Source organism: Lonchura striata, chromosome 15 (genome assembly GCF_046129695.1).
Source record: "Lonchura striata isolate bLonStr1 chromosome 15, bLonStr1.mat, whole genome shotgun sequence".
NCBI classification, from domain to species: Eukaryota; Metazoa; Chordata; class Aves; order Passeriformes; family Estrildidae; genus Lonchura; species Lonchura striata.
In genome coordinates, this window is record NC_134617.1 from 6050758 (window position 1) to 6075472 (window position 24715).

The 24715-nt window shown below is 42.7% G+C and overlaps 1 protein-coding gene across 2 annotated transcripts; it reads right to left on the reverse strand.

Annotated features, from left to right (window-relative positions):
• Positions 1-3885: 3885 nt before the first annotated feature.
• On the reverse strand, positions 3886-23736 carry G3BP1 (G3BP stress granule assembly factor 1). 2 transcript variants are annotated; one of them, XM_021552134.2, is made up of 12 exons: positions 23618-23736; positions 12684-12797; positions 11435-11516; positions 10885-11058; positions 9995-10085; positions 9408-9501; positions 8834-9038; positions 8299-8400; positions 7796-7907; positions 7340-7465; positions 7121-7230; positions 3886-6366 (listed from the first exon to the last, which is right to left on the reverse strand). In XM_021552134.2, exons 2-12 carry the CDS (start codon positions 12776-12778, stop codon positions 6160-6162), a joined length of 1398 nt encoding a protein of 465 aa, XP_021407809.1. In that variant the 5' UTR covers positions 12779-12797; positions 23618-23736; the 3' UTR covers positions 3886-6159. The 2 variants fall into 2 exon arrangements, with proteins under 2 accessions (XP_021407809.1, XP_021407808.1); XM_021552133.2 differs by having other exon boundaries at positions 7121-7251.
• Between the last annotated feature and the right edge of the window lie 979 nt (positions 23737-24715).

The window sequence follows — 24715 nt, forward strand, 5'->3', positions numbered from 1 at the left end:
CGCAAAGCTCACTGCGTTCCATCGCAGTCTGCCATCCTGCAGCATTGGTGACACCACGCTGGAAGCAGCCTTGGAGCCCTGAAGATGCACAAGCCTGTCCCAAACAGTTTGTCACCATCCACCTGAGATCAAACCGCAGCCATGAGCAGGGTGAACATTGTGGACAGCGACATTTTATGGACTGTGTTGCCTCTCACCTTCTACCACAGTGTACAGCATATCATGCTTGTTAAATTACAACTAAGGAGTAATGAAAAACCTACACTTAAGTGACATGAAAAAAAGTGGGGAGGACCCAAGAATTTCTCCCATCCAACTATAAACGCACACCCATTTACATGGTTTTGTAAATAAATTTAGAAGAAAAATAAATATATTAAGATATTTCTCTTCAGGACAACCATTGCACATTTGGTTTTGCTTTGGAGGGGAGATACAAACACGGCAGGAATCTTTTCCAATTAATAATATGCAAAATAAATAGAGGTGGGAGCAGTTCAGCACCTAGACAGCATTTTCCTTCTGTCTTTGAGAAATATTATCTCAGTTTCCCACAGCATTTACTTCTCTAGTCAAACCTTCAACATCTGGTATGTAGGAATACCTCCCAACACCTTCTGAAAAAAGCCTATTAAACAGTGGCATTGTACTGCCCCATTTTCTGTATCTCTCCCATCTGCAAGCCATTGGTATGAAGAAAATCTTTGTTTCCAAAACTTGGCTAACTAAAGCTCGTTTGTTCCCAAACACAACAGCGCCTTGATGCTGTTTACAGCAGGGGCAGCCCAAGGCTGGGCTGCTTCAGCAGCAGCAGTGGGAGATGTTACAGGGTGCCCCATCCCTCTGGCCCCGGGAGAGCAATGCCAGCCACCCTGCCCTCAGGCTCAGAATGTGGGGTTTAACACAGAAACAAACCTTGGACACACACAGCCTCCCTATCAGCGTTCTTTTGAAAGTACTAAATCCAGATTTGAGCTATTGATGTGGGGTTTCATGTGCTTGCTTTAAAAAAAAAAAAAAAAATGAAACAAAAAAGACGTTTTCCCAAGGTTGTTCATCAACAGGAAAGGATGGCAACAAGGTCAGAGTGTTTTCCTTCTTCAATCTTATCAAGATCTCAGAAGAAGTGACATTAAACTGGCCCAATCTGATCAACTTTTCAACACGGGGAAAAAGGAGTAGCTGCTCTTAACAGGACAAAACTCATCTCCCTTTAAATTCACGAGCCTCTTTAAAACAGTGAAAGAGCTGCATTGCAGCTGTGTATTCTTCTTTGCAAGGTGGGTGCTGAAATATCCACATCTTACAGGAGATAATCAGAAAAATATGCGGCGTAAGAATCCCTGGAGTTAATGCAAGAAGGAGAAAAGAAGTGGGGAATGCAAGTGCTCTCTGAGTACCTCTACTGGTTCATTTACACAATTTGAAAAAAGAACGGAGAAGTCGGTGCTTTTTAATTTTCATGCTACTCTGCATTCAAGAACAAAGGAGGCAGGTGAGAAATACAAAATATAAAGTGCAGTTGTGTTTAAAACGTAAGATGTAAAATTTCTGAAAATGAATAAACCAGCTTAGTCATCAAATACTTACATATCTTCTCCCCACCCAGCTTAAAAAGGGATGTCCCTGTATTTTCTGTATTAATTTATTATATATACATATGTATAAATATATACATACACAAAATTGGTATGGCCTTACACTCCATTCAAGGATATTTTGCTACATTGGTCAGAGTGCAAAGCAATTGCTTCCTTCAAATCAGTATTTTTACATCATGAAGACATAAACCTGTAACTTAACAATTTGCATGACCACACAGCCACAGTGGCAAATTATTTTTCTGGCTTGTAAAAAAAATTTTAAAACAGAAGTTCTATTTCAGCAGTTTGAAGATGGAATGTAAAGTTTCTGCTGTTAAATGTATATAAAATATATTTATTGAATCATACATTCATGCTGATTCCAATAAAAAAAAATAAAAGATTTTTCTGAAATTTCTCTCCATGGATTTTTACTGCTGGTTGTTCCACGCAGCAGCTAGAAACACCAAGAAAAAACCTGTATTTATTGTACTATTTTGCAAGCTAGGACATTATTCATACATAGCTTTAAAATTCTTTGGTAGATGGAGAGACCTTGGTGCAAACGCCCAAAACAACATTTCAGAATGCAGGACTCACACTGAATCACAAAGACAGTCACAATAAAATGATTTTCCCTCCACTGTCAGGTGCTTTGTCAAGTTTGAAATATCACCAGTGGAACAGCAGGTCCCTCTCTTGGCTTGGCAAATGGCATTTTGTGACAGAAAATACAAGGGCAGCATCCTGCCCTTCAAATTTATTCTGAGAACATGCCATTACTCTAAAACCTGTATTTAAGTGACGATGGATTTTGAAAGACTTTTACCCAGTTTCATGTCATAACCAACAAAATTATTAATGGACTGCCTTTCTCCATTCTTCCATACAACATGCAAATAACTTTCCCAACTTACTGCTGGGAACTTAAATCAATGAGGCAATTCCTTCTTCCCACAGCACACACAGCTTAAAACTTCACATAGTGTGTGCTCCTATCCCCAAGAAAAACCTTTTAATGGAGCAAAAACAGATAAGAAACAAGAGTTTGTTAAAAAATATGCCCTTCCATGATGTACAGAATAAGCAGCTGCAGAGATCAGCTCCAGATCTTCCTACCTGGCCCCAAAACCATATTTTTCACTCTGGACAGTGAACTCCCAGTCTCAAGGACATCCCTGCCACGGGGCACCAGAGGGAAGCTTCTCAGATGGAGGTCAGAGCTCAGTTACCACACAGGCTGTTTTCTACCTCGGGAGTAAATCCTCTCTGGCAAGCTCTCAGCAAGCTCACCACTTCCACACTCACCTGTATGTGGATAGTGGATACCCAGCAACACCAAACCTTCAGTATGAGTACATATAAAGAAAAAAGGGCCCTGCAGAACAAGGAAGCAATCCCAGTCTGAATCCTTGAATGCAGAACCAACATCTGCATTCCCACACAAAGATTTCAGTTCATCTTTACAAAACAGCCCAATTCAAGTACTGCAGATGTTTCTCTGTGCTCAAGGGGTAACTTAAACCTTTAATTGTGCAATGCTCTTGAAGGAAGAAAAGGCAGCAGAGGCAGATTATGGCTTCCAGTCCTGGTTTGGGTGCCACAAAAAACACCCCTGCACGTGAAATGCCCTCAAGTTCTGCTTGTCTTACTCTATTAGTATCAGGCAGAAGAGGCCAGATCACACCAGTCATACATTAAACACTCTCTGTACTCACAGAAAGGCAGATCAAGGTATCACGACCATGAAGGTTATTCCAGATCTGTCCATCTGGCTATGATGGGTGCAGAAGTCTTACAGCTCTAGACAGCTTTTCTCCACTTCCAACTCCCTGCAGAACACTGGGACACCAAGTCCCACCACCTCCTTGTCTTGACTGGAGGCACCAGAAAGGAGACACATACAGTCTGATTCATTTCTGACTGTAGTATTTTGTTCCTATAAAGAGCTGGACTACCTTGGTTATTGGCCTCCTTGGAGCTCACGTAGCCCACTGCAGCCAGATGAGGGAAATCATATCATGGTTTCTTCACAGTCATCTTCAAGAATGCATGCAAAGCACTGGAGGCCTTAGACAAGGGATACCAAGGTTTTAACAGTACAGCAAGACAGAAAACAGAAGGGCTGGAGGCTACAGAAAGCCTAAAACATCAAAACCAATGTGCAACGTCTTACAGCAGGCATCTTCAGAGGACTTTGTTATGAGCAAGTCACAGAGCACCAAAATGCAAATACCAAGAGTCACTCTACAACATAACTTTCTTTTTGAAAGTATTTCTTTACAAGACATTCCCACAGAACTTTATGTAAATATTTTATTTGCCTGTCATCTTGGGACAAGAACATGACTTTCTGGGTCAACATATTGAGTATGATCCATATGAGAACAAGCACACACTTCACCCTTTTAAAATTCTTTACTGACACTCTTCTTTCAAATCAGACAGCAATGAGCCAGAACTGTCCAGCTCCCACTACAGAAATGGGGGTTCAAGCTTACAGATGCTTTTGCAGATTTGGTTAAGAGGTATAAAAGCTTCTATTAAAAGCACTTTTGATAAGTTTGAAGTGCAACCTGTTACTGCAGTCTTCGGATTCAACGTCATGAACAGCAGAAATCCAACAAAGGGGAAAAAACGTATCACAAACAACAAGGACAGGGTTCAGTAAAATATCTCCGTTGCATACTTTCACCTCACAGGTATTCCTGGTAGGAAAAATGCAGACAGCTTTTGTTTTAAAAAAAATACCAGTTACCACAAGAGGAAGCAGCAGAAATTCCTCAAATGCTGGCTGTGAGAGCACACCACAGCTCGCACTCTTCCCCAGTTCACTAAGGTATCCAATCTCCAGGTACAGAGGCCAATCTGAGACACAGTTGTAAGCAGGGAAGGGACAAACAGTGTAACAAATGCAAAGAGAAAAATAAAACAGAAACCAACACTCCAGCAACATTTAGTACAACCAGCTTCAACCATTAAGTCTGGCAAGGAAAAGGCAAAACATGACTGTTGGGGACAGGTAATACCAAGGGTAGCTCTGCTCCAGAGCTTACAGCAAGCACAGGTCAAGAGATGATACACTGCATATGCACAGTCATAAACCAAGAAACATGGAAACAGTGACACCTGACACAGAATAGCAAACTCCCTGCACAGATCTATTGTGCTACCAAGAGACCTGGAGGTCTGGTGGAGACACAAATCCACCATTTTTATGCAGATGTTTAACACCAGGCATTACAGAAATGCTGCTTTGTGCAGCACCATCTTACAGGATCTCTTGGATTGAAATTACCCAGTTTTGTATCTTATTTTCAGTTTCATCTTCTTTCAGAGGCAGTGGAGAGTGTTCAACATCTTAACACCAGGACAGATAAGCACCTTCCATACTTCTGACAAAAATTCCTTCTTATCCACTTCAGGTCTGAAGGAATGAAGTACTGCAAAAATAATTATTACAGCAGTTGGAACTGTAAAGGATGTGACAGAGGTATTTTTGTTTTGCTTGTACTTTTGCAATAGTTACAACAGATCTGCCCAGCTTCAAGTTCAAGTTATTAACTTCTGCATCCAAAAAGTATTTTTTTTCAATAATTTAAATGCAAAGTGATGCACAGAAGGTATTAAAAGCTTTAGCTACAACCACCTCTACCTTGTAAACCTAGTGACTGAAGAGCCTCTTCCCCTTGGACAAACTCCAACATACTCTTGACTTGATAAAGCAAATCTAGACCTTTTTTATTTTATTTTTTTAAACAATTTGCCAAAACTGGAATGAGAGATAAATAGAAGGCACAACAATTTTGCTTTTTTTTATACAAATACAAACTAAACATGAAAAAAACTCCCTATTTCAATAAAAAATTTCACAAGTTCAGGAAAAGTGTTTGAAGAGTCAAGTTCTAGACATTTAAAACCTATCCCACAATCCAAAATTTCAAAGTGGTAAAACAGTAGTTCGAATTCCTTGCTGTGATCATGTATCAAAAGGAAAAGAGATTCTACCCATTATTCCACTTTAACAGCGCCACAGAGAGAAAGATGAAAGTCAATTTTTTCAAGTGGCAATGTCTCCAGACTGGAGGATGTTCGTATGACCCTCAAAGAAACACCAAGAGTTTTGCTTTTCTGCCCTTGGAATACTTGCCAAGAACTATGTTTTCCTACAGGCTCTTGAACGCATGCACGTGAAATATTATTCCGCTGACTGCACCCAAATTCTTAGAAAGAGGGGAGGAAAAAAAAGAAAAAAGAAAGCCATTCCTTTAGGAAAAACCACTGGTACCAAAAAACCAAAAATCAGTCCGTAAGTTGAGGTGAAGAGGAAAATTCAGTTCTTTTCTTTTTAAAATCCACTTTTCCTAAAACGTTGTTCCACAAAGCTGGAATCTGGGACAAGGACTAGAAAAAAAAATAAATCACAGAACCATAACACAAACAAAAAGGGGCCGAAATAGTATCAAACGTAGCAGTCTATAACAGGCTAGGGCCACATTCCAAGACACCCAAGGCTGAAATTCACAAATCTGCAGGAAAAAGGGTTTGCGCCACCACGTCAACATCGGCGATGAATTCACTGGCGTTGCCCGATCCCCCTTCCAGCTCCGAATCCTGGCTTCTGGGACATTCCTCCACGTGGAGGCCCTCGAATCCCACCTCCCAGCCCCCCACGAGTGCCTCCAGGTCCACGGGGTCTGTTATCTCTGCGGTCACCCTCCCTGGCAGCTCGTGTTTTCTTCTCCTCCACGTTCAGGCGCACCTCTCCCCTGAACATGATAGGCTGCAACAGAAGCACAGAAGGTACTGTCATTAATGGGTCACCTGGAGCTCTTCAAGGTCAAGCAGATTCCTGCAACCTCGTTTCATATCCTCCTCTCCATGAAAGACTGAAGGGTCTTAGGATGACTTACTAAACAACGGCAATAGCCAAGCCATGCATCCAGTCTTGGGGCTTTACTGGAAAAAATACAGATGTGAAGGAGTGACCTTTGAAAAGCCATCTCAGGTTTAACACTGACCATTCTGGTGTGTTTTAGAAAAGAGCAGAGCTGTAAAGCAAGCTCCCCACATGGCTATGAGGGTGCAGCCAGAGTCCCTTCCTACCACAGTAGGCAGGCATGGACACACATTCTGCATTAGCAATCACTGCTGACAGGCTAAGCAGGTACCTCCTGCCTTTTTTAGCAAAGTTCTTTTCAGCGTGCACACCAATACAGCTTCTTCCTTTCAGCCTCTGACAAACAAGATTCTACTTGTCCATAGAATCAGACTCTCTCTACCTTGTCTTCCTGAAAGCTATTTATACACTTCCTGTGTTCAGCAATCTCCCACTAGAAAAGGCTCTGTAATGAGCTCCTACAAGCTACTTCAATGACAAAGACTGCACAAATCTTGGTAATAGGATGGAAAAACATCACATCTACTTTAATATGCTCAAAAAAATCTAAATAGATCAAGTACAATCTCTTCCTGTTAAGCTGAAAAATACTACTGCTGTCAACAGACCAAAAACCACTGACTAGAAATTTATTTACCCTGTTGCTAAGTATCTTCTGAACAGGCTCAGGATCATCGAACACCACAAACCCAAAATTAGGGAGCTTTCCGCCACTGTTGATGCGGAGTTCAACAACATTGCCATAGCCTGCAAGAGAAAAGCCAAGTTCTTGGGTCATACATTAGAATGCTCTGTTGACCACGCCCATGGCTGCAACCCCCCAACCCCTCAGAGGACAGCAAAGCAATCAACTTACTTTGGAAAAAGTCTTTAAGTTCAGATTTATCCACATCGTGGGGAAGGTTCCCAACAAACAGCTGATGACTGTCCGGGTATCTCACAATCCGCCTGGTTTCCACATCGCCTTGTTCACCCTCGCGAACTTGAACAGAAAAGCAAAACCTGATTTTAGAAAACTCAGTCCCCACAACAAACAGAAAACCAAGCCATGGTCAGAATTACCAGCATTAGAAAGAATCAATTCACACTGTCTATCCATTCATATATAAAAAAAAGGAAAGCAATCTACTCTAGCAAGTGTGTAATGATTTGCTTTTTTAATCACCTGGCTGAGGCCGAGCTTGAACTTTTATTTGAGTAAAAATTGTTTGCTTACTGACAAAATTAATGATATTTTAAAAACTTGAATTATCACATTGCTTCCCCAAAACCTTTAAGCAGCAGAAAACAGCTTCTTTGCAGCTTCTCTTACTTGGCCTAGGACCCCGCTGTGGTGGGATGCTCGTTCGCTGCTCCCTCACTCGCTGATCCCTCTGAGGTCTCTGAGGGGGAGTCTGAGATTCAGGCTTTGCCTCAGGACGGGGCTGCATCAATTCAAAAAGGAGTGAACAGTTGAGAGACAGACAGACATACCAGCAGGTTCAGCTTTTAAGAGCACACTGTCAAGTTGGTAATTAAAAAAATAAAGGGAAAGGTAATAGTTTTTCCCACCTGTGACTAAAATACCTGTTAGCTCATGTTGGCTCATATGATAAAAGCAAGCAGTATTCACATGAACATTCCCTGTTTTCCTCCATGAGAAACAATTCTCAACCCAAAAACCAAGGAATAACATCTTTATAAAGTCTACAAGGAATCACAGAATGCTAAAGTCTTTGGGGCCTGGGAAGTCAAATTGGAAGCAAGCAGATTTCACTCTCATTTTCCCCTGCCAACAGTCTAGCACTTGAACTTCCCCAGGTGCTGGATTCCTACCTGTGAAACCGGTACTTTCACAACATGAGGTGGTATTCCTGATACTGGGACAGCCCCACTAGGAGGAAGGTTCTTGCTGGTTACCGATGCCCAGGAAAATGTCTTAAAAAAAAAAAAATAAAAACATAACTGCATCTCCTTCTGAAATAATTACTTCTAGGACAGCTAACAGACACAGGATGACTGGAACAAATTTTAACTTATCCTTGAAAATCAGGAGCCAGCCAATAGCAGTTTCCCCACAATTTTCTCCAAATTATTTAAATTCAAAAGACTCAGTGTAATGACAATGGAGTCACACTTCTACTCTATCCCTGAATTCCAGAGTTGAAAAAGGACACAGTAGTGGCCCAACACCAAATATCACAACAAGGTAACCAAAGTATTGGAGTCCTGAGTCCCAGTCAGTCCACTTTATCTCCCTTAATACTGAGAAGTGACAAAAATCCCCAGGTAAAAATAAAGCTCTGTAAATAGACAGGAGAGCCATACTTATGAAACCACATCAGAGTAAAGAGAGATCCGCTGTCATTACCCTGGAGTCCTCTTGCACTGCAGGGGCTGGATCAGCAGGAGCTGGAGAAGGACTCTTTTCCACAGTCTCTTCTGGAGCAGATTCCTCTAATACTGGCTCAGGCTTTTCTTCTTGCACCTCTGGTTCAGCTTCCTGTTCAGGTTCTGCCTCAGGCTCAGGCTCTGCCTCTGCAGCTGTCTCTTCCAGGTGCTCCTCAATGTCATTACTATTATACAGCAGCACAAAAAGCAGGAAAAAGAGGTGGTATTATATTTATTCTATTACTGTTGATAAGCAGTGCTGCTTATGCAATACAGAAGTCAGGCACATGACATCTGAGAGGAAGAACAAGGCCAAGTAAGGCCACATTGCAAAAGAATGCAAATTTTGCATTGGTACAGTATAAAGCAGGAAAAAAAAAAAAAGTCCAGAGTCTCCATGTTCAGTCTAACACCATTTTCATTTCAGCTGATCAATAAACAGAAGTTTTCTGACTATCAAAAGAAAACTATTAATAGCAATAAATTCATGTGACCTGTTCTACAAGCAGCCTGTCTCACACAACACCCAACTTAATCTATAAATATATTATTACCTGACAGCCTGCTCATAATAAGCACCACTATCATCAGGAACAGCCTCAGGTGTTTGCTGTCTTTCCTCAGGTTCCTCCCCTTCCTCCTCAGATTCTAAATAATGTTAGAAAAGAAAAAAAATACACATCTTTAGTGAGAAATTCAAATACAAGGCACCTATCACAAAATACAGGTGAAGTTTCTGCCAAAGACACACAGGAAGCACTTTTGAGATGTGACATGAAACAGACTTTTTTTGCATTTCCACTATCACTTTGGTTACTCAGTTTTGACCAAGGTTAAAAAACATGCTCCAAATACTTCAGAGAACAAGATTTATAACCTAGAAATATGACTGCAGCTGCCAAAATAAGTCTTACGATTTCTGTAATAGAAACAGATTATGCCAGAAAAATAATCATCTGCATGTCACAATCCCTTGCTGACTGTGAAGAACTACAGGCAAGGAAAAAACCTACAAGAACATGAAACCTAATACTGATCTGACTTCTCCAGCAAAAAGATTTCCTTTGATCTGGGAACAGAATGTTGATATAGATCCAGAACCAAACACCAACAGAACCATCCAAAAATCTCTGCTACTTACCCTCTGGAGGCTCAGTATCAGAGTCCCCAAAAACCTCGTCCTGGTAGCGGAAGATATCGTTGTGGACATAGAACTTGTTTGCAACAGAGCCCTAAAAGCAAATCAAAGGGAAGAACTGAATCAATAACAACAATCTGGTAATGTAAAAATTGAAATAATGTGAAATCAAAGGTTTGAGCAAATGGTGCTTCTCACAAGATTAATTCAAATTTGCCTGTTCAGAAAATAATGTTATTTGGGACAGGAGAATGAGAAAGGAAAAAAGACATCAGTCCTAACAAGTCAAGTGTGGATGGAACAAAGGATAAAATTGTTGAAGTGCTTTTAATTCCAATAGCTCAAAACACTGAAGAAGTGTGCGTGACAACTTCCGGGTGTCTAAAGTATCAATTTTTATCTCCAAGTCATATTGTAAAACAAAGTGATCTTGCAACACTCCTCCTTCACTATCACTTTCAATTCTGTGAACTGCTTTGCTCCAAAAAGTCTATTTAAAAATGCCACTTCAAATGCCAAGTCAGCACATTATGGAAAAAAAAAAAATCAGGAACCCATATTTTCAAAGTGACAGGAAGCATTCTCCTCCTTCTACTAATTCTTTTTCAGTAAAAAGACCAGTTGCTAGGATAACAAATCAAAGATAACAATTTTAATATGCTTCAGAAAAAAAAAGCATTGTACTAACCTAGGAGTCAGGATATTTATAACTGATTTCAATATCCAAGGTCAATGTACAGTCATACAGAAGTAGTGTAATTCCCAAAGGAATTTTCAGAACATAGCTGCTGAATTTTGTGGCAAGTTACTTTCCCAGTCTAACCCCTCAGACTGCAAGCCTGAGGCAGAGCTCAGCAATGGTGGCAGAGCCCCTGGCAGCCCAGCACACCCACCTCGGGAGCGAGCACGAAGGTCTGCATGAACCGGCGCACGGGCTGCATGTTGTTGGAGAGCTCCCCCATCACCTGCACCACCACGCCATCGTTGAGGGTGGCGTGGGCGTCCACGTGACGGATCTTTGTGTGGCAATCCTTGAAGTTTAGTGACAGCACCTTCTTGTGAATATCCTAGGAAAGAAAGGTACACGTGGGTTATGCTGCAGAAGCCGTTTCTGCCAAGTTGGCAGATTTCAGAGAAAGCAAAATCATAAAACCTGGCTTAAGATACATTCCCTAACTCTGGAGAGAAAGCTTGGCAGGATGCTTGTTTAGTTTGCTGTGCAAGCAATTTTACATTATAAGCTTTCTATAAAGGAAGCACATTTTGCTTAACTATTGCTGTCTACAGTCAAGAGGGTTTTTCCCCTCCCCATTTTTTTTTTTTCCTTTTACAGGAAGCTCTTGAACAGTGTGGGAGTGAATCACAGCTGGATAAATTTCTCTTCTCAACCATAAAGGTGACAAAATAGAAGGAAAGAACAGCTTTCTTTTTAAAAGTTCTTACAGATTGCCCATAGACTGCATCAGCTGGTTTTCCATTGGAATCCAAGCCACCGTGGACATAGGAAGAGTTCTTTCCATAAAACCTGTTGGAAAGAAATATTTTAATGCCAAGCTTTGCTGTATAAGAACATTAAGCCTCTACATTAGAATACAGCATGAATAATACACTTTCAAGTAAGTTTCCTGTCTGAATCACTAGAATAAAGCTACAAAATCTCATAATCCTGTTGTCAATCTGGAGGGAAAACAAAATTCTCATGTAAGCTGTAGCACTCAGGTGTGTCAGAGACCCAAGCACCAACAACCAAAACCAAAGTCTCATGAGAGCTCAAGAGGTAATCCCATTATCCTTTCCTGCATGAGGTCCCCAAAGCAACAGCCTGAAGTTGCTGAAGACTCCTCCTCAAGTTCTGACTTCAAGCTTGAGCAGGGAGCAACGGGTCTGTTCTGCTCTTCTACAGTAAAAAAAGTATTGCAGGTAAATCTTCCTTTCTGGAACTGAGGGGTTACCAGATGAAATGCCCCAAGCACCATGGCACTGCACTCTGCCAGCAGATAAAAGACTGGAATGGATTCCATGGCACAGAGTCAACTGTCCTCTGACCCAAGGGGATGAGGTCAGCTGTCTACCTAAGTGGAGGAACACTCTGAGTAAGTGTTGCTGAGACTGGAAGGGGGAAGGTGTCAGAAACTTTATCTGGCTACTCAGAACACAACAAAATGAAGTGTATCTTCATAAATAAGATTAGTTTCAGGAAGGATACCTGTCAAACCAAACAGGACTTATTTGTTTAAATAATGGATTATAGTTTGCTGCATATCCACAATTTCCTGACTTTCCTTTAAGAAAGAGCTGGTGTGACTCCCAGGAGAGCCCACTAGACAAGCACACAACTCATTAAATGTTTCCCCCTAGTCAGAGGGCATTTTATCAAGCCAAAAACTACAGAAATACTTAACTAAGTAGTATTTCTCCAATTTCAATTTATATTGATTACAAGCAGACATGGCAAGCAGCATTTCAGTCAGAACCAGAACTCAGATATTTAAAGAATTCCTGTAATCTTTATTATCCATCTTTTAAACCAGCTGATCGAAACCAAAGGTAAATTATGCTCAGCATCTTGAATAAATCAGTTTTTTACATGACCAAATTCAACAAGACACAGTAATAAGATCACTCACCAATTTTAGCACACAAGTTAAGAAATTCAGACAGAAAACCAGCTCAAAGGGAAGCAGAGCTTTACCTGTGCAAATAGTCAGGTGCTTGGTTGAGCAGGGTATAGTACTGCCTCACGAATTCCCGCCCGACCAGCAGGGGACTTGGCTTCTCCATCACCATTTCTTTGGTCAACTGAAAACTATGGAAAAAAACAAAAGCTCCATAAAGCATGAGCATTTCAAATGACTGTTCTCATCCTGATTGCATAAGCCACCTAATCACAGCAGAAAGCACGCACCAGGACTGTTTCACCCCTGTAAGCAGTTTAAGCAATGTGTTTTCAGAGTCATCAGAGTTTTGGTGCCAGGGAAAGGATTCCTGGGTACCAGACCAGAGGTGGGAGAGGCTGCACGGCCGAGGGAGGTCACCTCATAACCTGCCAGTAGTTAAGCATCCCATGTATCCTCAGTAAAAAGCAAGTGGCAAGCAAGTAAGGTTCTTCAAGAGGATTTGCTAAGTGGCTAAGACATTTACAGTCAATCCAAATTCTACTTACCTCACTTGACTTCACAATCAGAATTAAAAGTCAGATGTTCTCAGGCAAAGCCTGTGCTACTGTATTAAGGGCATTTTTAGAAGGTCAGAATAAGTCCAATCTATTTTTATCAGCAGCACAGCACTACTTGCTGTGAGTGTCAAGCACTCTGGAGGAATATTAGATTATATTAAAATTATTATGCTACAAACTAACATACTGCTCTTCCCCTGCTTCCACCAATCTCAGCAAGTCATTTCTCACTTAAATTCACTCCACCAGTCAAGTGAACAGCACCACCCATGCCCATCTGGGTGGGCATGCCAGCACCACTCATGCCCAGCTGAGACAAATCCACCTAGGTACTTTCTACAGAGCTGCAAGTTACAAAAATAAAGTATTTGCAGGTAGGTTACACAATACATGTATCTTCAGCCCAAACCAAAGCAGATTCCCACATTTCCTTGTCATTAAATACTCAAACACTGTTCAAACTCATTCAAAATAGTTTAAAACTCACAGACATAAACACCAACAGCAGGGCATGTTCTTAGTACCAAATACAGAACCAACAGCAGATTTTCTGCTTCACACTCAGTTGTACCAATCAATAGAGAATGGGGGCTTACCAAACAGTTCTGCTGCTGAAAGAACTTTGCCCCCACTACTGACCCCCAATCTCCTTCACTACACAGCCCTTTGCCCAAACACATGGAACTCAAATTCCATATGCACATTCCCCAGGTGTGCCATGGAACTCAAACTGACACTATTCAGCTGAGCCTTCTAAAAGGCAATTCAGGTTACTTACCTGCTTTTATTTAATACTGATTATCATAAACAGTGACAAGAAATGGTGGCATCAATGACTGGGGGAAAACCAAGACTAATCACAGCCAGAACACAGAATAGAGGGGAAAAGGGAAGCCAAATTCATTAGTCTTTTAGCATAGAATAATCCAGAAGGACCCTGCAAAAGCTCAAGCCAAGCCAGGCATGTCTTAGGACAAGCTTTTTCTTGTCACTATACCCAAGAGCATCCTATATCCTGGGAAAACCGAGTTGTCCACTTATCCTTCAAACATAGCAAAAGGGAAAGAAAAAGACTGGCTTTCCCACCTGCTTGTATTAAGCCCTGTCCCAGTTCATCCACAGATCTTAAACATTTGATACAGTATTTAGTGACTTTCAGAGAACTTGTCCTTTAAACACCAAAAACTGACAACACAGCAGAGCTTCAGGAGAGAGGTGACCAGGTTGGTGTTAATTTTGAACACACAACATACACAGGGCTGCAAAGGAAGTCACAACACACTGCTGGATGAACCAGGAATGCAAAACAGAAGCTTTAAGCCTCAAAGAGATGAATGTACTTAAAAAGCCATGGAAGCTTATACTTTGGGTGAAGCTAAGTCCAAATGAACTTGGCAAACTTCATACATCTCAATCAATGGTCAAATACCCAACACATGGTTATCAAGGGACAAGGCAGTGTTTACCCACACTGTCAGAACATCCAGGTAATAGATCCAAGGATGTGATCACACCTAAACTCCCAGCAGTGCCCAGAATGCACTGCAATCAGCTTTGCTGGAGAAATGCAGCTAAAGCTCAAGCCAGAAGACATAACAGTAGAGCTATAATTTTGTATACATTGATGTGTTTTGCTCTGCTTTTAATACAAACACACATTACTATCTTTTAAAATCTAGAATAAATGAGAAATCTTCCCACCCTATTTTAAAACACACTTTTCTCTAGGTTTAAACACAGCAAGAAAGATCTGGTGGGCTCCAGAGGATGTGTCCATGAACTCCCTCTCTTTCAGCAGGATATGTGCCTATCACCACCACACACAGAAATGTTACCTACATGATAATGTGCAGAAAAAAATAAGACAAAATATGATCTAGAACTCAAAGAGGCTTTTCAAAACATTCAGAAGCTTTCAGCTGTTAGAGGATATTTTTAAGAGCTAACCATGAAGAAAAAAAGAAATAGTCCATGGCTGGGTCTGGCCTGCAGGAAATGCTCAGATTCTGCAAACCACTTTCATTTCAGGAAGGTTCTACAATCTGTGGTTTTGCAGAAGCCCTTGAACTCAAAGTGTAATGTATTACAGATACAGATGTCCAACACCCAGCACAGCCTGAGGTGACAAACACCTCCAAGAGATGAACTCTTGCCTTCTACTGCATGTTAAATGAGATCCCCATAAAATATTATCAGACAATAAGAGAACACAGCAAAGGTAAAGTACAGCTAAGTGGTGGCTACCATTGCTAACTTCCTCATCCCACTTTGTTTCCTCTTGAGTGCCTGTGAAGCTCTAGAAGGAGCAGGCCAACCCTAAAGCAGAGGGAGCAGAAATGGCAGACAGATACGACCTACACTTTTAGCTCCAGTCAGCTTAACCGACAACACAGGATTTCCTCACTCCACAACAGTTAAAAAATTTGCTTCTGTGCTGACAGTTTACAGCCAGGAAGCCAGTCCTACCACACACCAAGATCACCATTTGGAGAATGACAGGAGGTACACTTAATTTCTTTGTGAAGATATAGCTTCCCTGGAATTCAAGTTTATTCCTACAGGTGTAAATAGACAGGTTTTCTATTCAGTTCTGATAAATTGGGCTCTTGTGAGAATTATTTTCAAGTGCTTCCTAGAACACCAATGCACAAAGCTTGACATTCTCACATTATGGCAAAACCTTCCTGTAGCACTCAAACTTCAACAGTTGATTCACCAACAGCTCTTTCAGATTTCTCATCTTCAGTGAAAGCCCTCACCTACATTAACCCACAGACACATCATCTTCCTTGCTGGTCTCATGAAATATTGGAAGTGAAGTGTCTTGATTATGTCTGTCATACTCACACATTTAAAGATATACATAAAAGAACTTCCCTCCTCTAAGGGTGAAAAATCTATCATAACTAACTCCTAACATGAAAAGAGGAATTGCTGAGTGCCCAGTTGTTCTCAAGCAGATCTGAAAAGAAATGGGAAAGACCTTTACACGACCTAATCAGAGGACAACAATCTGTTTTCACTACTGCTGCACCTGCTGCTACGTTGCCAGTTGCCATCTGTTCTTATTCTCCAGCCAGCACAACCTGAATGGTGGAAGCCAAGCATCTCCTTAGAGAGCATTTGCTCCCCACCACTCATGAGCAATTTACTACTCCACTATTCCCTGATCCAAGAAAAACTGCTAATACTTTATATACTACATTTTCATTGCACAGCACATAATAGCACCAAATGTTTGAACTGTCACTATGCTACTCCTGATAAAAGCTTATCCACACATTTTCCTGTCAATTGACATAATGATGAAAGGGTGAAAATTGACAGGAAAAGCTGAAAATCTGATTATTTAAGATCCATTCATAATCATGCATCCATATTATCCCATATGTAAAACAAATTGGATAAGTCAAATTTTAACAGTTACACCATAACAATTCTGCAGCATAACTGAGCCCCTTCGTTAAGCCAAGGACTTAGAGGAAGACAAATACCTCCTTTACAGTGGTTATCACCTGGCTGATGGAAAATTCCACCATCTGTTACAATGCTCCCACTTGGCAGAAAATCAGTGTCAGGCACCGAATTTCTGAAATACTGTTATGTAAATTAGAGCCATTTATGTAAATTCTGCATTAGCAAATTCAGATTTAGGTCCACAAAACCTATCAGTATATTAGTGTTCAGAAAAATGGACTCAGCACTCACATCTAGCATGGGATATTATTTTCTTGCCAAACGGCAATATGGTGAAAGCAAACTAATCACTGCTGTCCCAACTCAATTTGTTTGGGGTTTTTGTGGATTTGGGTCTTTAATTTTTGAATTAGACAAGTCTAGTCTGAATGTTGCTTCTGCTGACTCCCTACACAACAGAAGTATTTCTTATGCTCATCACAGGATGTTTGAGCTCTCAGGACAACCAGTCCCAAGACTCGGGCAAAAGCCCCTGGGCCTGATGTAACAAGCCAAAGGACCAAAACCCAAATTTCACTTCCCAAATAGTGTGGCAATTTTAAACCTCTGTCAAGGAAAAAAGCTAGAACTAACAAGACAAAATTAATTTACTTGCATTTTAATACAAGGAACCTTCTCAAGAAAGCCAAAGTTCCTACAATGCATTCCAGTCCTGACTGGAGTATTGCACAGCAATTCACCCCTTCTCCTTTGGCTACTCAAGGGCTATAAAGTCACCATCTGAACTCCACTCCTTCCATCTCTACAAACTGGTGGAGCTTCTACAGTGCCAAAACAGCCACTCAGAATGTCAAACTTTTCACACAACTCCACTCCCTCACTTTGGTATCAGTGAATTCCTTAACTTAAAAAGGCTTTCTGGAAATTGAAGAAACAGCAGAAGTTTACACAGAAAAGAAGTGCCTGTATCCAAGCACAACACACCACAAATGTGGCAAACAACAATTCTGCTGGAAATTAAAGGTCTGGTCAATAGTTAACAGGATTGCATAATTAAGTGTCATTTGGGATTTCTCCAAGTTGCTTAGCAACAGGTGAGCATGCTCAAAGCCACAAACCAACCAGCTCTAGAAGCAGTTACTGCTGCTGTTATGGACAAAAAAAAAATTTAAAGTAATGGAAGAAAACGCCAGTAGGCCTCTAAGAGGCATGATATAAACAAAGTTTAACTACAAAACAACTAATACAGTTAATTCCAACTCTCCATACATTTTACATGACTAGCAACTGCTCTGCTGCTGACTAAGCAATAAAAGTAAGAAACTATGAGGCTGGTACCTGTGTGAACCATGACACAAGACATTAAAGTGAACAATGAAACACAATCTAAACTTGCATCCCATGGCAAAGTCCAGGGCCCATTTCAGCTGGAATTTATATCATCACACCAGCTTGCTCTCAAGTAGGAAGAGTGATGTCAAGTAAATGTGTATTTAAAATACAAAGACTGCAGATACACTGAGATACCCTTATTTTAAAACAACCTTAACTATCAAAGGAAACAAAGAAACCCAAAGCAATACAGTTATTGACCTGAGCCTAAATTATAGAGAGCTGAAAATGCACCTCAAATAAGCAGGCAAATGAAGTCCCAAAACACTAATCTGCTTTAAAAAATAGGTCTCATTACTTGCCTCCCACTGCATGCAGAGGCAGACAATGTCACTGGGACAGTGTTCCAGCAGCACTGCCTGTATTTCAGAAACAAACCCTTACAGCTGCCTACCTGTAACCAGTTAATCTTTTCTGCCTTTTGACAGATTCAGAGGCAAAGTATTCAGCCTGGAACAAGTTATCATCTTAAGTCAGCACTATTCCACAGAAGGCAAGATGCTTGGTAGCCACATTCAATGGAAGCTCAATGATGAAGTAAGTTATACAATAAATAAATATTTGAGGATAAAATTAGGACAAGCTGCAAATTTACCAGCATTCAATTCTTACTAGCATCTCCAGGAAACATTTGAGATGGTCTGTAAGATGAATGTATTAACCAGGAACTTCCAGAAGCAGGCACTTCAGAGCAGTGTGAATGAAGTATCAGACATATCATGCAGACAGAGTCTTTAATAATCTTCCGAACACCTAATAAAAGGGGGATCTAAACTGTCAAACTTAGCACAGATATTTCTCCTTTCACTTGTGACTCCTCTCCTCTGAATGACCCACACAAGACAGGCAGTGCCTATATTCGTAAGATACTTGAGGTGTTACAGGGAACTAGATTAAAAAAAAATAATCACACAGCAGTCACCAGGCAATCAGATTTCTCTATGCTTAATTATCTAGATGCAGCAGAAAGGCAGAGCAATACCTGAGCCCCTTCTGAAGTTTGAGACACACTGACAAGGGACTCTCTAGAAAAGCCATATATCACACCAACACATGGATAAGAAAAACTAAGTTAGAAGCTTAACTATTTTCTAATCAAATAATCTACAAACAAAATTTAAAAGAAGTTTTCATCACAAGATTAAAAAATAATTCAGAATTGCATTCAGCACTGCCCATGCTAGTACCAAAAAACCCCTCTGCTTGCCAGTGGCAGATGGGAAGCCTTACTCAGCAGCAATGCACAGCCCTTCAAACACTAGAAGAATACAAATAAACAAACCAGCAATTGCTGAAGAGCTGTCAATGTAGAAGTCTGCCTGTGTTTTTGCTAACAAACCTAAGTGTGATCCACAAGTTGATGGATATGATGGAGTTTGCCATTTTTTAGACAAAATTCAGCACTTCTTGTGTTTTTCAGCTCTACCAAGAAAGAAAGAGACAAACTGAAGAGTTCTAATGCTTTCAGTCAGAACCTAAAAGAAAAAGAGATAATTATGGAGAAATGTTATTTCCAGGTCATTCAGGTCAAAAGCAGATTAAAAACACAAAGGTCACCTGAAGGGTAAGTCAGGGTATTTGAGATCAGCACACCCCTACAGTAAGGGATGAACATTCATCTGAGTAAGGAAAATGATACCAAACATTATTCCTGTGGCTAGGAGCATAAAGCTCCAAAGACAAATAGCAAATTAGGTCCTGGAGAGAAAAAAAAAAAAAAACAGAAGAATCTTGAAAACTTGCTATTAAAACATACATATAGCAAGAAAATTCTCAACAAGGTGTTTGTGTTTCCTATTCATCCCACAAAACACTTTGCCTTCCCTGAGTGCTGAGCATAATATGGTGTGGGTTTGGGGGTTTTTTCCCTTCCTTTTTAAAGCTGTTTCACCTGGCTTCCAAGTTTCTACTTGATACCACTCAATTATCACTTCTATACAGCAGTTACCTGCTGTAACATTAAACTAAGGTGATTTGTCCTGAGCCTAACAAGCAACACTCCATATCCTCACAAAAACAAGAGCTCTGTTACATTTAGCACTACAGAAAAACACACGGCCCTTGTATTTTGACAGAAGTCAAAAAAGGAACTCCTCTTCAAAATCTGACTTCTCTGAAAAGTCAAAGCCTTGAGAATTCCCAGAAATATTCCTACATTTTCAATAATCCTAAAATCAATTATCCTAAATGGGCTCACAAACGTGGGAGGACTTGCCTTTCTAACTGAACCTATTTCAACATCATTTACCCCTCAGTTAGAAGCAATGTTTTTCTGCAAAATTACATTTTAAACATGCAAATTTCATCCTGAACAGCAGTAGGATAGTGCTGAATGGTTTGTTTACTTTTTCTTTAATAAGAAATAAGTCAGATTTCTGCCTATACTGCTCTTCAGACTGCTTTCAGATAAAGCAGCTACTCAGACCCTGTGATTTTGCCATTAGAACAGGTTTTGTTTTGACATCCAAGAGCTGCTCCAACATCTCGATGAAGTTGGCAGCAGGTCCAGTCATCTTCTCTTAGATCTGCAAATTTTCCATTTGGCTCCAGTGCAGCTTCTTAAAGTAAAAAAGCAAAAGTTACTAATCAGCAGTCAGAAGAGGTAGATCAGAACCCTGAGCTACACCAACACTACAGTGAAATTCAAGCTTAATGCCACTCAGATTAGAATCACCAAGATTATTCAAAATATTTTCTGCATGCCAAGCAACAGAGAACTGTAAAGAGAATCAACTCTTTCACCTCTACCCACTTAGGTCACAGAAGATGCTTAAACTTGATGTTTCAGCTGTATCCTGGCACTCGGGACTGACCCATCCCTGCACTGTTACATTAAAAACAAAACACAACCAGCCCAGCAGCAGCCAGGAGACAGCACAGGGCAGAGCAGATGGAAATGGAAGATGGGCACCAGCATTTTCCAGTGCAGTGCTGCACATTTGCCTCAGCACAGATCACTCCTCCATGACTGGCAGCAGCCAGGCTCCTGCTCCCAGAGCTGCACTGCACCAGCCGTGTCTTCCTGGAAGAGCTCCAGACTTTATATAGCAGAACTGGGACCTCGAGCCAGCACAACTCTCACTGCCTGCAAAGTTTAAGGATTCTTTTACAGTACCTGAGGATCAGACTTCAGTTTTCCTTTTTAATTACTCAATGAGGTAGCTTAAGGTTATCAATCAAGTCTACTATTAGTAGGTGTACCCCAGGAAATCAAATAATTACTTCAAGTCTGCAGATTTTATATAGGAACCTGTAAAAAAAAAATCATCCAGTCTTCTACAGCAAACTAGCACTTTTAGTTTGTTCCAAGCAGAGCAGACCACAGCCAGCACAGAAACTAGCACCACCCTGCTGAAGCCCTGCTCTGCTCAGATTTCCTCTTTGAGTCTTCAGTCATCACCTCAGTCAGACAAAAAGGCCCAGGTGCTAATATTAAAAACTAAAATAGTGTTTTCTAACAGGCCATTTATGCCAACCTTATGAGTGCTCTCTCATCAGGTCCTACTGTTTTGAACAGAATTACCAAGATGTACTCAAAAGCAACATCACCTTTGCTTTATTTTCCTTTCAGTAAAAAGTATTGCTCTGTATGTTTCCCTTACAATTTGCAGGGTGAAAAACAAAGCTCTGAAACAAATAATTTGCATAAAGATTCTGTCTAAAATTCAGATGTTCAAACTCCATCAGTTGTGTTGAACTCTACTGATGATGCTGTTGTGCCAGCACCAGAGTGAGCAGCAGAGCAGTGGTCCTGCCATCACAGCACAAACAAATCCTCTGGTCTGCTTTTGTTTTTTCTCAGACTCCAAATGCAAAGATTCCCAACAGAATCTCCTGATGGGCTCGGCACACATAGACTAAGTCCTGTCCACCAGGTTTCCTACTTTAATTTTAATTATGCTTCCCTGCCTTCAACTTAAGGAGTTCACACTTAACACAACCTAGCAAGAAAAAAAGGTAAATTCACACCAGTCAGGAACTGGGGCCATTCTTTACCTCCTGATGTATACAAGCTTAAGGTTTTTTAAAATATTTAAGATTTATAGAATTATGATATACTTTTGCAAAGGTACCAGGACTGATTTTTTTTTTTTTTTTTCCTAACAGACTTTGTACAATTACACTTTCTTCAGGTTTTAGTAGCGCTTTTCAGGCAAACCAGTCCCTGCAACATGTGATGCTGTCAAAAAAGGTCGTGAGATCTCCATCATGAAGATAAGGATGTAAGACTTCAAGCACGTGAATACTTCCAGCCAACCTTCAAATTAGCTACATATACTATGCAAAAAAAAAAAAAAAAAAAATAGATTCACAACTTTTTACATCATTATATATGGTGACTGAAACATCCCAGGAAAGGTGAGTTCAGTTCACAGGATGAGAAGATGCTAGCATCAGCACCATGGAAGTATCACAGAGCTATCTAGAAAAATGGTTTGGCTTATTCCTTACCAGACAGAGAAGAAAAAAAGTGAAAATCTGGTCAAAGGGAAAAATATCAGGAAAGGTCTGAAATGCAGTTTTTGTCTGTCAACTTCTGCATTTCCCTTTATGACATCAATATAATAAGCTTTGTTACCTAAAAAAAAAAAAAAAAATCCAACACACCCCTCCCCACGTTTGATTTATGGCATCTGGAAGCATCAGCTTCCGAAGCTTGATAGCAGTGTCCAGATTTCCTAAATCTGTCACTCCTGGCTGTGAGAGCAGGGGCTTGCCAAAAATAGCACACACTGGAAACATGGCGGCTTGCTGCAAAAGCTGCTTTCCCTCCGACGGTGGAACAAAAAAATCCTTTTTTTGGTAAAGACTACTTATTACGTTCATGCAAGCCTTAACATAGAAGGTCACCAGGTAAGCCCGCTGAGAATTAGGAACGCGGTAGAACATCCAGATCAACACCAGGCGCTACTGGAAGATGTAGCGAAACCTTTTCTCTGGGGTTTCTCCAGCACGTACATCTGGGGCCTTACAGGATGCTGGAAAGTCTCATCACAAGCAGTACTTCGCATTTAAAGCTTGGCTTAATCTCGGATTCAGCCAAGGTCATGCGGTAAACCAGGTTAAGATCCATGCTCTCCTGCTCCTGAATTTTAACTTCCTTTACCTATAAAGTTATACCCAGGGAGGCACCTGGAGGTGTTACCCAGGTCCGGGCCGTGCGAGCAGCCAGCGCTGCCCCTCAATCCGCAGCCAGCGTTCCCCGCTAACCGGGCACACCTCGGGCTTCGGGTGGGCTCCTCCCCGGCCCCACCTGCCCAAAACTAAACCCAAAACCTGCGAGCGAAGGAGCATCCGAGCCTGGAAACCCGAGAACAAAGCTGGCCCCGCACACCTCGCCGCGCACAATGCGGGCCCGCCGGCGGCCGATCCCCCGCCGCCCCCCTGCCCCGCCGCCGCACCGGGAGCTGGGGCGGAGGCTGCGGAGCGCACGGGGGCCGCGGCACGGCGCCGGCGGCCGCCACAAAGCGCGGCGGGAGCGGGCGGGATGGAGGGGGAGGAGGCGCCAGCAGCGCCGTCCCGCACGGCCCGCGGCCTGCGGAGCGCCGGGGGCGCCTCGGAGCGGGGCGCTGCGTGCGGCCCGCGGGCCCCGCGCCAAGGCGCTGCCGCGCCGGTGCCTCCCCGCGCCGCCACCCCCTCACCTGCGGCAGAGCGGGACGGGAGCGGAGGCGCCGCTTCACCAAAGAGCCCGGCGGACGAGAAGCGCCTCACGCAGCGGCGTGCTCGGCCCCCCGCTACATATATCCGGCGCGCAGCCTACCCCAGCGGGCGCGGCCCAGCCAATCAGACAGCGCCGCTCGCCCTCATTCGGATGCCGGTTGGCTCGCGGCCGTGAGGAGGCGGGCGGAGCGCTGAGGGGCAGCACAGCCAGCCAACCATGCCGCAGCGCTCCGTGGGGCCGTGAGAGTGATTGACAGGCGGGCGAACCAATGAGCGGTGGGCAACTGCTGATAGACTTGCGCTTTGGCCAATGGGACGACGCGCGGCGGGCGCCGCAGTGTGGTTGAGCCGCACTGCAGCGCCCTTGAGAAGGTGCTGGTAAACCCCGTTATAGATGGGGCGGGACCCGCGGGGGGCGGTGGCCAATGGGAGAGCGCGGCGGGCGCTGACGGACAGGTCCCAGCCGCGGTTCTTAAAGGGGCAGGCGGGCGCCAGGCGGGGCGGCGTCCCGCGCTCCGCAGCGCGCCCTGCTGGAGCGAGGCGGGCGCCGGCATGGCGGCGGGCGCCGTGCGGGGTGAGGGCGCAGGCAGCGCTCCCAGCAGTGAACAGGCAGCGGCCGCCCGCTTCGCTGTGTCTGCACAGGCTGCGTGGGGCTCGCCTGTCCCACGCACTGAGAGAAACCCCCAGTTTCTCGGGAGCCGAGGCACCACCACACCCAGAGCCGGGGTGGTCAGTGGTGGTCACTGACCCTGCCCATCACGGCAGGCTCGTCCAGCTGCTGCTTCTCCCTCACAGCTTCTGAGCAAAGCACGCTCAGCATGATCTGCCCCAGAGGAAAGATAATGCATGCGGGAGCGTTTTCTAACACGCCTACAAAGGAGGAAGGCCTGGAAGTTCTCAGATCGTTCTGCTCACCAGCAGCTGCTGGTCCAGGCACCCCGGCGAGCAGGAGGGAATGGGAGCAGGCAGCGAGCCAGAGCAAAGCAGCTTCCAGGCAGCCACAGCTCTCCATTTGACTGTGCCACATCCCACCCCACACGTATCTACGACATGAAGCACTCAGAGACAGATTTCACCCT